At 37.3% G+C, this 16,639-nt stretch overlaps 1 protein-coding gene across 1 annotated transcript; it reads right to left on the bottom strand.

Moving 5' to 3' along the window:
- Positions 1–693: 693 nt before the first annotated feature.
- Positions 694–16,614, bottom strand: LOC127446355 (mitochondrial import receptor subunit TOM70-like). Its single transcript, XM_051707240.1, has 12 exons — positions 16,156–16,614; positions 13,312–13,485; positions 13,082–13,208; positions 12,519–12,628; positions 12,250–12,398; positions 9,508–9,715; positions 4,174–4,308; positions 3,761–3,868; positions 3,470–3,586; positions 3,251–3,348; positions 3,033–3,155; positions 694–2,821 (listed from the first exon to the last, which is right to left on the bottom strand). Exons 1-12 carry the CDS (start codon positions 16,387–16,389, stop codon positions 2,668–2,670), a joined length of 1,737 nt encoding a protein of 578 aa, XP_051563200.1. The 5' UTR covers positions 16,390–16,614; the 3' UTR covers positions 694–2,667.
- Between the last annotated feature and the right edge of the window lie 25 nt (positions 16,615–16,639).

Raw genomic sequence — 16,639 nt, 5'->3', positions numbered from 1 at the left:
CCAAAAAGTACATAAACACAGCATAAGAGTAATCCATAGGACTCCAGTGGTTAAATCCATATCTTCAGAAGCAATAGAATAGGTGTGGGTGAGAAACAGATCAAAATTTAAGTTCCTTTTTTATTATTATTATTACTATTTACTTTAAATCTCCATTTTCTCTTTCACTTTCAGAATCAGATGTGAAAGTGAAACTAAATTTTGACCTGTTTCTCCCCCACATCTATCATACCGCTTCTGAAGATATGGATTTAACCATTGGAGTCATATGGATTACTTTTATGGGATTTTTGGAGCTACAAAGAACTGATCACCATTCACTCCCATTGTATGGACCTACAGAGCTGAAATATTCTTCTAAAAAACTTCCTTTGTTTTCTGCAGAAGAAATTTAAGTCATACACATCTGGGATGGCATGACAGTGAGTAAATGATAAGAGAATTTTCATTTTTGGGTGAAATATTCCTTTAATTTTTGAAAGTTTCCCTTATTAATGTAAAGTCATCCCTTATGAAAATTAAACATGGTTATACTGCATCGCTTGCAGTGTAGACACAGTGACACATGTTGCCACAAGGGTCTCTGGTCATCCAATTTTTTATACCTTGAATAGTAAATAATTTGACGCTTAAATAATGACACAAAATAAAAACCACACATAAAACTGATCAGTATTAAAACATGAAACAAAGTTAGCTTTATGAGTAATTGACAACAATTCTCTTTATTTAAGGTTATAATACATTATCACACAGTAAACATTACCAACGTCACATTACATCTCTCGTTTTTGTTTTTTTAACTCTAAGCATCTTTTTGCACAGTTACTTTCAGTAACAGATCAAGCACAACAAATTCATTTATAACCTCTAGATGATGGTGCCAATTCGCCTGCAGTGTAAAGTTAATTTTAAAACAGTCATTCTAATTAAGGGTTACTAGGCAGATCATAAAACATGCAGCAGTCTGGAATGACTTTTATTTACGTGATAAAATAAACGTATTTAAAGCACGTGAATAATAGATAGAAATGATTTTGTTTTTGTGTTTGGAAGATGTCTGTATGAATAATGTTAGGGAAGAAGTCTTGCTATGATGAGCAAATGGTTTACTTATTTTAAATTTTTTTTTTTTTTTAATTATCAAGAAAAAACACCATTTTTGCAAACTGATTAACCAAACAAAGTGTTTCTTAAATATTAACAGCCAAGTTTTCACAGTAAATTTGGATTCTGTGTGCTATATTTAAGGTCAAGCCACTTCTTTACAACTAGCTCACGTTCTCAAGACAAGGCTTTATAAATGAATGTAGTTTCTGAAAGAAGAAAAAAAAAGTCTAGAAGAGTTGAAGACAGAGTTGCACTTTGTTGTTCGATGTAAAATGTATGATCTATTCTTTCCAAGAATGTAGCCAAAAATATCCCTCCATATCATTTTTATTCCACAGAGCAAATAAGCAAATAAAATCAGATATGCGCAGGTTGAAAAACTAGAGGAATGTAATTTTTGTGAAACAATGCTTTAGGTTAATGGTTCATTATTTTTATTTTTATTTTTATTTTGCACAAACATGCAACATTACGTTGACACAGCTAAGCTTTCCTTTTCATTTTAGTGCCTCAGTATGAAAAGGTAAGGTTCTTTCACTTGGAATAAAAATTATTGTACATGGCTTAAAGTAGGGCTAAATTACTTTGATTATAGTTTCCCTTATGCTAAAAAATAATTAGCAAACTCTGTCACCAAAATTAGAATTTTTCTACATTGAGCAGGCTTAATAACATCTGTGTTATTATTGTATAACTTGTGTTGATTTATTTTTTTTAAAGAAAAATCTCACTGGTGTTGCGCAGAACAAACCCCCACCCGGTAAACTCCATGTAAACTAACACTAAAAGGAATCACTGTGTGGTCCGTTTTCTTAAACTTTAGATTGATATAACTCAATTCTTATAAACAGTGTCGTCAACAGCAGTGAAACATTAAGAACTGAATGATTTATTACACAAACACATGTCAACTAAAATTTTAATCCTGCATTTCCCATACAACAATAACGAAAATAGATTGCTAGCATATGACAGTGAAGGACAAAACTTCTGCACATTACAGCATTAAACCATGAATCCATAATGCAGTCCCTGCTGACGGTGTTCATTGACTTAACTTATGGAATCTGGCATCTTGGAGCAAAATAATAATAATTAAAAAAAATAAAGTAAAATTACTGAATGTAGACTGTCCATTGCTGATAGTAAATTAAATCAAAGATTCACATTTGTCACACCACATGGCAAGGGAGACTGAAAATAAGCAAATGAGTGCTGCTCGTAAGTTGTAAGATAGTCTGGACCATATTTGATAAAGATGTGGACTAATCCACTTACGATTTGACATCCAAAAGAGCAGCCATCATTCTCTTTCACTCACTCACTTTTCTTTCTCTCTCAATCTTTTTTCATTTTGCTGTTCCATACTCCACTCCCCCATGCTTTTCTGTGCCACTTTCCAGTCCTCCAATCAAAACTGGTGTAAACATATGGCAGCAGATCCTGTTTGGCCTTCCTTTTCATTGATAATCAAGTTAAAAAAAACAAAAACTCATGTTTGGGTAATGGGATGTGTACTCTGGCCCGGCAGTAGAATGTAATGGAAGGAACCAAGAGTTATAGTGTGGGAGGCTTGAGCCCATACTTCTTTGCTACCTCAGTCTGGGCATAAGCAGCATCACACAGAGAGTAGAGATGGGCCATCTCCATCTCTGACTTAGCCAAGTTGATGGCCTTGTTGAACATGTCTATAGCTTTGTCCAGGTTGCCTCTGTGGGAGACAATTCAAATAGCAGTTTTGTCAAAAGCGCACTTCCAAAAACATTTTTCCCAAGCAAACACAATCTGGTTTTAAATAACCACCACATGAAACATTTTAACTTAACGCTTTACACAGCAGGAATGAAGCAAACAGTGCAATTATTCAGTACTCAAAAAAAATATTATTTTAGGGAAGTGTGGACATTTTGACTGTCACAAACCTTTGGACTTCAATGGTTCCCATAGTTTCATAAGCAAAGTCGCATTTGTTGTCAATTTCAATGGCTTTGCTAATGAGTTCGAGGCCCATTTCAAGATCCTGTTTCCACTGGAGCTGCAATAGACTTTATAGACAAACAAACAGAACTGATTAAAAATGTATTTTTCTAAATCTACTAATGGATTAAGATACGATTCTATAAATATTCAAAGGACTAACCCTTTGTGGACATATGTTGTGGCGTTATCAGGCTCTAGTTCAATACACTTGTCATACATATCATCCGCCTTACCAAACTGTTGCTGGTCAGTTAGTGCCTACAAAAGATCAAATAAAAAAAATAAAAATAAAAAAGGAAGATATATGATGCAAAGATGATTCAAACATTAAACATTTCATAGACGATTTTCATCTAAATTCCAACAAGGTGAGCAATACCTGTGCATACAAAGCAAAGCCCTCTGCACACTTTGGAAACCTCCTAATGACATCCTCAAAGCCATCCATAGCTTTCTGAACCTGGGATGGGTTGTTTCCAGTGTAGGCCTGTCGGTACTACAAGAAACCAGTGACAACGGAGGTCACATCCATGTTTACAATAAATACAATTCAGAATTGCTCACATTAAGTTGTCAATAAGGTAGACCAAGGAACATCTCTGGAGCAACATGTAAAAAGTTGAACAGTGCCAATGTTAATGTGCACACAGAACCCTCTGTTGTTACTCACCAGTGCAAAGCACTTCTGGGCCTGAGCAAGTGCAGAGTCTGGTCGAAGCTTTATACACTCATCAAAATCTCCCACAGCTTCCTCTACCTGATCCAGCAGAATTTTCAACTGAGGAATGAATATATTCAGTTATCAAGACACTCAAAGTAGGACTTTCTTGTAACTTTCATAGTTGAGGAATGTTGAAGGAAGAACAGGTTTATTTGGTGGTAAGTGTTGCATGACTGTACTGAACTCCATAGAAAGTAATGTTACAATCCAATTAATGGATCAAAGATTGTCCAGAAACATGTAGAATTCTTAGACGTAAAAAGGGTATCATAACACCTCAATATCATGAACATTCTAAAGAGATTTACTTTGACCAATTTCTTTAGGTGAAAATGTGAACGTGTGTGAAGCTTTCATGGTACCTGTCCCCTGTGGTGGTAGACGTCTGCATTACGGAGGTCGATCTCTGCAGCCATATTGAAGTCCTGTGTGGAGAGCTGGGGTTGCTGCTGCTGCATGTACATGCTTCCACGTTTAATGAGAGCATTAGCACGCAGCTGAAACATATCAAGAAAGATGCATATTAGGGCTGAGCGATATGTCGATATATATCATGGTGACTATGTAGTGTCAACTGATAAAGATTTGACCATATCATGTATATCGCGATATGTAAATATACAGTACATGAGTACGGCGTGTGTATTTATCAGTAGGCAGGGCTTCACCTGAAGAATTTGAGACATGGACAGGGTTTTCCTGCCATTAAAAATTTCAATGAAATTCAGCAAATTCAATGACATTCATCTTGCGTTCAATGCTTCATAAGCTTTAAATATGCTTCTCATCTGACAAGCGCATCTGTGTTTCACTGTAGTGTCATGCATGCCATCTCTGGAGCACGCAAGTGCGTGCGAGTCCAGGTTTACCGATATTTATGCTCCAGAGACAGGGCAGCGCAGAGTGGGGTCACAAATTCAAAATTGTGTCGCAGACCACAAAACTTACATTTGAAACTTGATTTTTTTTTTTTTTTTTTGTGTACCTTAAAGTGCTATGGAGGTCAGACATCTCAAACGGCTAGACAGTCCAGCTTTCTAACCAACAGCTACAATGCCAAAATAGAGTTTTTAAACGAAACATCGTTGCCCTTAATAAAATTATGTTTGAATAATGTTGGATGTTAGGAAAGAAACTGTCCATGCTTGCCTTCAGATATTCATATTCATATACTACATACAGTATATATATATATATATATATATATATATATATATATATATATATATATATATATATATATATATATATATACACACACACACACACACACACACACACACACACACACACACACACACACACACACACACACACAGGTGGCCAAAAGTTTGGAATAATTTACAGATTTTGCTGTTTTGAAAGGAAATTGGTACTTTAATTCACCAAAGTGGCATTCAACTGATCACAAAGTATAGCCAGGACATTACTGATGTAAAAAAACAGCACAATCACTATTTGAAAAAAGTCATTTTTGATCAAATCTAGACAGGCCACATTTCCAGCAGCCATCACTCCAACATCTTATCCTTGAGTAATCATGCTTAATTGCTATTTTGGTTCTAGAAAATCACTTGCCATTATATCTAACACAGTTGAAAGCTATTTGGTCAATTAAATGAAGCTTAACATTGTCTTTGTGTTTGTTTTTGAGTTGCCACAGTATGCAATAGACTGGCATGTCTTAAGGTCAACATTAGTTCAAAAATGGCAAAAAAGAAACAGCTTTCTCTAGAAACTTGTCAGTCAATCATTGTTTTGAGGCTATACAATGCTATAAAATGCTTGAGATTGCCAAAAAACTGAAGATTTCAGAAAGAGATGTGGAAGGCCAGATGTACAACTAAACAAGAGAATAAGTACATCAGAGTCTCTAGTTTGAGAAATAGACACCTCACATGTTCTCAGCTGACAGCTTCATTGAATTCTACCCGCTCAACACAAGTTTTGAAGAATTGCAAAGAAAAAGCCACTTTTGAAACAGAAAAACAAAAAGAAAAGGTTAGAGTGGTCAAAGAAACACAGACATTGGACAGATAATTGGAAAAGAGTGTTATGGATCTTAACCCCATTCAGCTTTTGTGGGATCAGCTGGACTGTAAGGTGCGTGAGAAGTGCCCGACAAGACAGCCACATCTATGAAAAGTGCTACAGGAAGCGTGGGGTGAAATGTTACCTGAGTATCTGGACAAACTGACAGCTAGAATGCCAAGAATCTGCAATGAGAACTCTTTGATAGTTTAAGAAATTCTGAACATTTTTTTCAAATTGTAATAGTAATTTTCCACGTTGTTAATGTCCTGACTATACATTGTGATCAGCTGAATGCCACTTTGGTGAATAAAAGTACCAATTTCTTTCCATAAAGAGCAAAATCTGTACATTATTTCAAACATTTGGCCGCCAGTGTGTGTATATAAGGGATGTTAAAAACCGAACCGTATGGTTCACCACCCACGGTTCAGTAAGCATTTGCACCACGGTTCATCTCAAGTTTAATGATGTATCTGGACCATACAGTTTGGCGAACAAAATAAAGCGCCAATTAGACATGCGCAGTTATAACCTTCTCTAATGCACCCGTATCGCTCTGTAGACAAGCTCTGCCTGTTTCACATGGGTCAACTTTCCACATAGAGAAGCTGTACTATTAACTAAGCATGTTAAATCAGTTGATGACATCACAGTTCTGCACGCGTTAGTGTGAAGCTGAAAATGGCAAGATGAGAAAACAAGCCGCAAGATAGAGAAGCCCCTAAGTCATTCAAGTCTCCTGTCTGGGAACTTTTTCTTTTTGCAGTCAATCACAACAGCGATGGTCATAAAACCTTTACAATACAGGCACTGTTTGCAGACACTGCTTGATGCGAGTGCCGTATACTGGTAATACATCGATGTTTGATTATTTATTTACGCTGACATTACCCGAGGATTGATAGCGCGCAGCACACACAGAGCCGCAGTTGAGCCCGAAACTGCACACAGACACACTCCCTTCTGTCTTTAAGGAACTCAGCGCTAGTTCGGACAGACATATAACAATAACTAAAGCACTTGGAGTGTTCATTGCCAAAGTTATGTTGCCCTACTCCGTTGATGAAGATGTGGGAATTCCGCATATGATTAAAACACTCAAGTTGCGTTACGACATCCCTTCTAGCATCCATTTTAACAGCAAGATTATTCCTTCTATAGTGATGTACAACTTCTGAATGTTGAATATATGTTGAGTTGAGTATGAAATGCACTTTATGTTGTTGGATATAGCCAGTAGTGGTTTTAACCACCATGCAAACCACACAATTGTGTAGGGCCCCGGATGTAGCGGGGGGCCCCCACCCCGGTAGGAAAGCTCCGCAAAAAAATGCTTGGGAGATGTCATGTCGTTCTAGGTACATGCGCGAATACACTGTTGTCAGCGCTCTTGGAGCGGTTCACGTTAGAAGCCGCTGGGGTCGGACAGCTGAGTTTTTTTTTTTAAGTAGGGTTCAGGTTTGTAATTTATGAAAAAATATATAGGCCGTCCGAAATTGTTTCGCGCACACGCTCTCACTCACAGATACACACAAACGGATGAGTTAGGGGCCTTTCACACCGAACTTATTTTTGCCTGTCTGCTCTGTTTTGCCATGGTTTTCCTGTGTAAACACACACTGGACGAATAGCCATACCTGCTGCAGCATGTCTCGCTGTTTCTTCAGTGTCTCACGGAGGACTGGCACATTTTCAGACACTGTGTCAAGTTAATAAGAGCTTCAGGTTTCAAAAATGCATGCCAAGACACCTGCGTTCTGTATCAGTCGTTGAACTGTGTCTAGATTGTTGTTTTTTTTAGCACAGGTGTCACAAAGATTTAACGTTCTGAACAAGTTCAGGTTGCAAAGAGGTGACTATTACAATTATTCCAGACTGTTCTGCAACAAGCAAATTTCAGCACTTGATAAACGGCAATGTTTTTTTTTCCTTCTGCTCTAGTGTGCTGAGGGGCCGCCGTGCTTTGTATGTTTATTGTTAGTTACGAATGTTGCCTACAATGCTTACATAAAATACAACCTCAGCATCAGAATATACACTCCAGGTGAATGTAAAGTAAATAAGACAGGAATATATTACTATTGTATACAACAAATCCTCAAAGTAATAAAAATACTGTATCATTTTATAATGGCAATCTGGACAACAATAAATAATTGCTGGGTTATAAAATTAATAAATAACAACTGAATTCCAAAATGTTACTGTGTGAAGTAGGTTTTGCACACCCTGTTCAAAATAATTTGCTGTTTTTATTACTGTATTGTGGAAAACATGCATTAATTATCTTTTACTAGATTTTTATTTCATTAAACATTTTGAATGTACTTTGCTACAATCGTTGATAGGATGAATTTAAAATTATGATATAAAATAAATTTCATGTAATTTTTTAAGCAAAAATTTCAAAATGGGGCCCCAGCTTGGTCGGTTGCTTGGGGCCTCAGAAATCGTAAACCCACCCCTGCATATAGCATAAATGCAGGTATTAAGTTAAATGCTGAGTTAGTAATTAGGGGGGAAAAATTGTTAAGAACATTAACGAAAGTTAACCATGGTTTTATTCAGAAATACTATAGTAGCCATACAGTAACCATGGTTTTACTATAGTAATATTGTAGTAGCCATGAATGAAGTGACAATGACTGCTGTCACCATTGATTTCTTGGCAGACATCATAGTTCTGTTACAATTAACCATTGTTTTACAACAGTAATACTGTAGATTCCATATAGTAACCACGATTTTACTATAGTATTGTAACCATGTTAATTTTGTGGTTACTGTGATTTTACTACAAATACCATGGTTAAACTATGGTTACTGAAGGCAAATCTCTTTAAGTGTGTTACCAAATAGAATATTTTTACTTTGGATTTGGCAGTAATATTTTTTTTTTCCTGAACAAAACAAATAACAAACCGTACCGAAACCATGCCCCTAAAACCGTGATACAAACCGAACCGTGACAAATTTGTTAAACCGTTACACCCTTATATATATATATATATATATATATATATAAATAAATCATTAAGAGCCTATAAGTGTTTATTTTCACTGGATTTTTTTTTATGTATTACTTTGTTGCATTGCTTTAAGATGATGTTGAGTTTCTTGAGGAAAGTTTATGGCCAACAACATAGACTGAAATGTGGCATAATGTGAAATTTAGCATTATGGTAAGGCTTATTTCAAACTAAGTTGTTTTTTGTTTTACTTTATGTTTGTCAAGTTACAAATAAAAAATTAAAAAATATTAAATAGGAAGTCATTTTCATTTAATAAAGTATTTAATTCACTGACTGGATTATCCAAAACCAGACATTACAATATGTTTATTTAGCATAAAAACCCATTTTTATTGATTTTCCAGAAAGTTTTACTATATCCTGATATCATTATCATGTTGTTAAATTATTCATATCATGATATAATGTTCTGGTCATATCGCCCATCCCTAAAATGCATTAACACCAAGGGACATACTATTCAGTACATGACTCTGTTATTTCTGAAATGGCTTAGTCAAAATGTATGAGCCATGACTCGTTCTTAATTCATTCTTGGCACACAGTGAAATATGCTATAGTGATGACTTAAATGAGTGTAATACTGTTTTTTTTGTTGTATTTTTTAACTCTTCATCCCAAATCTGTTACCTTGACACTGGCATCATTCATGTTGATGACATGGTCGAGGTCAGGCTGTGCAGCTGTAGCGTTGCCAATCAGCAGGTAGAAGGTGGCTCTCAGCAGAAGAGCTTCAGCTGTGTACCTGCCTCCAGACTCAATCTCCTTTGTGCACTCGCTGATGATCTTATCGTAGTTCTCCTCCTCCATATACTGCTTAGCCTTAAGGTAGCCTGAGCTGAGGAAACAGTGGTTCAATACTTCAGTTATTGAAAATTAACTTAAATAATTGTACTTGCATGTATTCATTTCGGAACTGCTTTTGATCCAAAGAAATGTATTAATTGAAATTAACACGTTAACGCATGCACATAATTTAAAATGTTTTATGCGATTATTGCATTTACCAATTTTCACATTAGATTCAGACATTTTATTCAGTTCCATGTGAGTTCTGAACAGTGGTTTGAATAGGCCGGAAACTTTGCGATGTGTCCGGGGAAATTACACTGACGTTCACGCCACAAAAACACAAACAAGAGTGATTCCGTGTCAATGATCAAGTGATGTTGAAAGGATTACAGAACAAACCCAGATGGGACTTGTGATAAGCTGCATTCACATGTACCACTGGAGTGAAGCATCAGCATTTTCCTGGCATAACATTGCGCCTTTGTCTTACTGGACAATTCGGATCAAGTATCATTACATGGACAGTGCCAGCGCTAAAAGCAAAACAAGACGTTCTCTACAAGCGCTTTTCAATTTTTTTTTTTAAATTCCGGCTTCACGATTGCTGTAGCAAAGTGGATAGCCACAATTAATATTATGGAGGATGAGTTTAAGAGATTTAATGCACATTGCAATGATTTAGCAAATTATGGGGACTAGTTCTTTCAATTAGTCAAACTCCAATTTAGACTTTGGGAAACATTTAACGTTACTTGCACTGATGCCATTTTAGTACATTCCTGTCTTTAGACTGTGGAATATATATATATATATAGAATCTCCTTTTTCTCCCCAATTTGGAATACCCAATTCCCACTACTCAGTAGGTCCTCGTGGTGGCATGGTTACTCACCTCAATCCAGGTGGCGAAAGACAAGTCCCAGTTGCCTCCATTTCTGAGACAGTCAATCCGCGCAGCTTATCACGTGGCTCGTTGTGCCTGACACCGCGGAGACTCACAGTATGTGGAGGCTCATGCTACCCTCCACGATCCACGCACAACTTGCCACGCACCCCACTGAGAGCGAGAACCACTAATTGTGACCACGAGGAGGTTACCCCATGTGACTCTACCCTCCCAAGCAACCGGGCCAATTTGGTTGCTTAGGAGACCTGGCTGGAGTCACTCAGCACGCCCTGGATTCAAACTCAAGACTCCAGGGGTGGTAGTCAGCGTCAATACTTGCTGAGCTACCCAGGCCCCCAGGACGCCCTGTATAATTGAATAATGATTCGATTAGTTTATTTGGGGAGGTAGGGGTTACTTAAAACACTTTTTTGCATTCAAAAACAGCTAGAGGGAGGACAATGGAATGGAACCGAACAGGTTTCAAGATATATTTTAAAAAGTTGACATAAATGTCACGCTCATGGTGGGACACTCCAAAAACGAATGCATGCACTTTAAAAATAAATAACTTGTACACCTGCTGAGCCATGGTTCTGATAATTGCAGTACTGTTTAAATATGTTGTTGCCTGCCAGTCTATTATTGTGGTTGCATCAGTATCAGATTTACCTGCCTCTAAATGGCATGTAGCCGACTGGGGTGAATCAGAGTAGTCCATTCACATCTGAGGATTTGAGAATGAGGAACTCCAGACTTCATGCTATCAAAAGTCTGGTTTGCAACACTAATCTGCCAATGCCAATAATTTAAAAATAGACAGAGGCTATATGCATTAAGTGCAAATAATGTTAGATGTTATTTACACCCGCTGCAAATAGTGGCTGATACTATTTGCAACCCTAATTAAATACTAGCATACAGTATTGTGGCATCACTTCAGCATACTTATTGGGTTTACTGAGAGTCCCACGGATACCCTACATGAACCCCTACCCCTAACTTTCCCTTACAAAAATTAACCATGGTTTTAATACAGTAACCATAATATCACCATGGTATTATTGTAGTTAAAATCATAGTAACCCAAAATTAAACATGGTTACTATATTAACATCATATTACTTTTGTAACACCATGGTTAATTGCATTGAAACTATGGCTTCTGCCAAAAAACATGGTTACTACAATATTACTATAGTAAATCCATGATTAATTTTACCCGAATCAAAGCTTTCATCTCCCCAACCTTCACCGTGACCAAATCACTGGGGAAATCAACCTTCATATTATTTTTATTAATTATTATAAGTAGAATTAAAAGAAAATATTAAGAGTGGGACAAAAGGCGGATTAGAACCCGGGTCGTCCGCATGAAAAAAGCACATCCAACTACACCACTGCAGCAACACTAGTAGGCACAGTTTGTCTTCAATTTCTGTGTTTCAATACTAGACTTTTGGAGTGCAAATAGCTGCGCTGTGTGGCAGGTGCTTTTTACACCTAGTGCAAATAGTCACTCCGTTATAAATATCTGCAAATGTATCAATATATTTTTTGTCGATATATTGGTTGACCACTATTCACATGGTTAGAACTTGGTTACACTTAACAGGAAACACTACCAACAAAAGCACAAACACATACAAATCTCATTGTGTTTATGGGCAAAATATAATTCCCTCGTCTTTCACCTTTCTGCGACCTCTGCGGCCTCGCCCTCTTTGTCTTTATCCTCATCCTTCTTTTCCCCCTTCTGTAGGGGCTGTGAGACGATGTCATCAGTGAAGGAGCTAAAGTATGACTTGATGAACTGAGGAGATGGCATAAGGGGCTCCCGGTTCTGAGAAAAGCAAGTGAGAGAAAGCATAAAAGAAAGAGGAAGAAAAAAATAAAGATGCAATAAATATTTGACATCGTTTACAATGACATCCGACACTTGCTCTCTCTGTTGAATTCTCACCTTGTATTTCTCTTTGGCCTTCTCTTTTCCCAGCTGTTTCAGCACCTTGTCTGCCAGTAGCATGCTATGCTGGTTCTGGAAAGCCTCCAGAATACATACTGCCGTCACATCTAGAAAAAGCAAAAACATTATTTGAGACTGAAACCCCTGTTACCTCTCCAACAGAGCTTAGCATGTTAATGTCAGAGGAAAGCCTTATTTACATTTATTTTAATTAAACTATTTATGGCAATAAATGACAACTTGAATAAATTGCTGATTTCAGCCATTATAACAGCAGGTTGTTAATAGAAAATCAGAGTCCTTAAAAAAAAATATATAAAGTCTTCTTTGGGCATCAACATATTGTGAACATGTTCAAATTCAAATATGCAAATGATCTGTGAGAGGTCGTAATGCTTCATACATGAATTTGTTAAAAAAAATAAATAAAAAAAAAACATCTTCAACCTAAGTTTAAAATTCAAAATATAAAAATTCAAATACAAAAAAAATTAAGAAAACACTAAAGAATAGCAGCTAGGAACAAGGACAATTCAAATCAAACCAGCTATAACATTCACCTTCAAGGCACTCCTTCCTGTTATCCAGTTTTTCCAGTGCTTTGGCACGTCTAAAAAGGGCTTTCACATAGCGAGGATTCAGTTCCACTGCCTGAGAACAGTCCTGTATCACCTCTGTCCATTTCATCTAAATCACAAAAGAAAACAATAAAAAAAACAATCATTCAGACATGTAATATTGTGTAGGTACGAATTGACACTCTATGAATGATCATGTGACTGAAACAAACCTGTTGCTCAAAGGCTGCAGCTCTGTTCTGATAGAAGGTGGATAGATCCCCCTTCTGTTCTTTGGGGCACAGGCCGATGGCTTCTGTGTAGCACTGGATCGCCTGCTCATATTTGCCAGCCTTGAAGTATTTGTTGCCCTTATTCTTAGCAGACTGTGCTCTGTCAAGGGGACTCTGGATGGACAGACACAGAATTATTTTAAATACAAGTAAGACTGCATGAGATGAACAAAATTCAATGCTTTGGCTGTTTTTCTAGGCTACACTAATACATAATCTAAAACTAAATTTAACATCTCTTATTAAATGCTGCATATTGAAAGGGGTTTACTCTGATCAAACAGAAAAACTGTTAAAAAAAATGCTGCCTTTTAGGAAATCTGGAAATTGCTTACATTGGCAAAACAAGTGCAATGTGAATGCAATCCAATTTGCATAAGACAGGCTATTAAATTCAGGTTGCTCACAAATCAATGCAACGTTCCGCAACTGAATAAAAACGACATATAAACATTGATGCATCTGTGTGTAAGTGTGTGGCAGACAAAAATATACAGATTTACTTTGTCAAGTTCTCTGTCTGCTGCAAGCTCAGTAAATGTTCACCCAACATGAGGCCACTGATTAACACATGGTTACTGTGTCTAATGCATGTATTTTCTAAAACAAGGTTAAGACATTAAGACATACGAAGAAGAGAAAAACCTAATAATGTAATTATGTAAAGCTAAAAGATCAAAATTGACTTTTGTCTGCCACAAAAACCAATTTGGCCTGGCAAGGTGTAAGATTTTGCTACAGATGAAAAGACATTGTTTCTTTATTTCTGTAGATGTTTCTCGTGAGACTTTCACATAAGCAAGCACCAAAATCTAAAATGAAGCTATTCTCTTAAAGTCTAACTTCAAAACTATCCTCCCAATAAAAAAAAAGTACCTTAAAGGGATAGTTCACCAAAATATGATAAAATTCTCTCATCGTTTACTCACCCTCATGTCATCCCAGACTTTCATTTTTAGAAAAATATTTCAGCTCTGTAGGTCCACACAATGAAAGTGAATGGGAACCAACATTTTGAAGCTCCAAACAGCACATAAAGGTAGTGTAAACATTGATCCATAAGACTCCAGTGTTTTAATCCATGTCTTCAGAAGCGATATGATAGGTGTGGGTATTAAACAGACCAATGTTTAAGTACTTTTTTACTATAAATTCAACTCCCTGCCCAGTAGGTGGTGATATGCACGAAGAATGTGAATACCCAAAAACAAAAGAAGAATGTGGAAGTTAAAGTGAAAGTGGAGATTTATAGTAAAAAAAGGACTTAACTATTGATCTGTTTCTTACCCACACCCATCTTATCACTTCTGAAGACATGGTTTTAACGACTGGAGTTCCTTTTATGCTGCATATATGTGCTTTTTCGTAGATTCAAAGTTTTGGCCACCATTTACTTGCATTGTGAGGACCTACAGAACGGAGATATTTTCTAAAAATCTTCATTCGTGTTCAGCAGAAGAAAGAAAGTCATATACATCTGAGATGGCATAAGGGTGAGTAAATGATGAGAGATGATGGGTGAACTATCCCTTTAATACTATCCGTTAAACAATCAAAATCTCTGATTAAGACTCCTCCCCTCCTCTAGCCTTGTAGAAACCCCTCTTACAGTGAGCTGTCCGACTAATCCCCAAAGCTTACAAACTAATAGGTGAGCCGAGTACTGAGAATGAAGTCTCAACTACATTAAATGGTGCAAAAGGAGTATAACTTTCCACATTGCGAAGTATATACTGACAGATGGAAGTACACTAATTCACTGAAGAAGAAGAAAAAAAGAAAAAAAAAATCAGCTATTATTCTGAGAAACATTGTACTAATTTAAATTGAATTCATTAACCATCTCTGAACTTTGGACATGATCCCCACCATAATTTAGATTTTACATTTTTATTTAAATGTTAAATATGGTAATTGTTTTAAAGTGTGTGAAAAGTTGCACATTGTTTACATATACTGAATTTATACCATTCAAGTAATTGTCACAAGTATGTTCTACAGCTTTACCTTCATCAATTGCCAGAATATTTCTTTGGACTATAATGAGGTCCCTTCAAACAGTATACTGTCCCGGATCTTACCATCACATTGGAAACCCCATCGGTATGGACCCAACTAACGCACACATCAGGTGTAAAAGTGGCCAGATGCATCTTACTGTATGCACTTCATGTTTGATTGATTAGCGGCGAACTGAAACAATACTATACACATGCACTATATATGTACATGTACTATATTACGCGCTGCGGTTTGCATATTCACAAATTCACATTCAAAAAACGTTGTTTAGAGACACGCTGCCGTTAAACTAGACGCGACACTGTAGCCAAAGTGAGCACTAAGCATGCTATGAATGTAAGAGATAAAAGGCTAAAGGATAAGCAACACGGAGTAGTATAACATGTGCATTTGCCTCTCGACCTGACTGCAATGACTGACTCCACCCCCGTGTCTACAGAAGATTCGGGAGCATAAGGCAAATAATCAAAATATACACTGCATTAGAACGAGTTATAAAACAGAAATTACTTTAAATTCCTGATAGCCAGAACAGATTTATGATTGCAGATGTGGAATTGCAGCTCATATTTGAAAGCTAACAGGCTAATGCACTTTCGCTAACACCCCAAGGCTAGTTTGACAACTCGTGCCCTTGACTGGGTGTGCTGTCATTTCACGGTGTCAAGGAAACATTTACGTATAAAAATGATAGGTCCAAATTAATAAATGTTAAGGCAATAGAAGGAATGGGTAGTATGGCTTTATAAATTGGATCATTACCATGTTTTCCAGCTCTGGGTTGGTCGCACCAAGCTGGCCCTGAACGGGGCTAGCGCTTCCTTCGGGAGTTTTCCTCTCTCCATTCCGTTTCCCTTGCTTGTCCTTGCCACGGCTTCGGTTCCAGAGGTACACAGCTCCGACGCCGAGGACGATAGGAGTCCCTACGAGAAGTGCCAGCTGCCAGCGGGGTAGCCCACTCCCGGACTGTGGCTCTACGGGCTTCGACGCAGCCATAATCCAGCACCACGCAGCAGCAGCGCCCAGCTCACGCGCAAACTCACACACGAGCGTGCGCACGCAACCAAGAGAGAGGTCACCGCTCTGAAGAGTAATTTTTTTCCCCCACCCGTATTCTGGTAGGTCCCGCCTAATGCGTTCGGATTGGCTACTAAGAGCTACTTTCAAGCGGTCTGCGATCGGGCATCTGAGAAGTCGTTCATATAGCCTTGGTACGTCTCGGTTAGGTACCAAACATCGGTTCTCT

The sequence above is a fragment of the Myxocyprinus asiaticus genome, chromosome 9, assembly GCF_019703515.2.
Source record: "Myxocyprinus asiaticus isolate MX2 ecotype Aquarium Trade chromosome 9, UBuf_Myxa_2, whole genome shotgun sequence".
Taxonomy (NCBI): domain Eukaryota; kingdom Metazoa; phylum Chordata; class Actinopteri; order Cypriniformes; family Catostomidae; genus Myxocyprinus; species Myxocyprinus asiaticus.
This window is presented reverse-complemented; position numbering and strand designations above follow the sequence as displayed.

Bases quoted from the DNA above. Each gene is read 5' to 3' on its own strand.
- LOC127446355 (XM_051707240.1), bottom strand. From the start codon at position 16,389: ATGGCTGCGTCGAAGCCCGTAGAGCCACAGTCCGGGAGTGGGCTACCC. The intron at 9,716-12,249 runs GTGAAAGACGAG...CTGTTTCCTCAG, and splicing joins GCCGCAGAGGTCGCAGAAAG to CTCAGGCTACCTTAAGGCTA. The intron at 3,869-4,173 runs GTACCATGAAAG...TTCATTCCTCAG, and splicing joins TCTACCACCACAGGGGACAG to TTGAAAATTCTGCTGGATCA.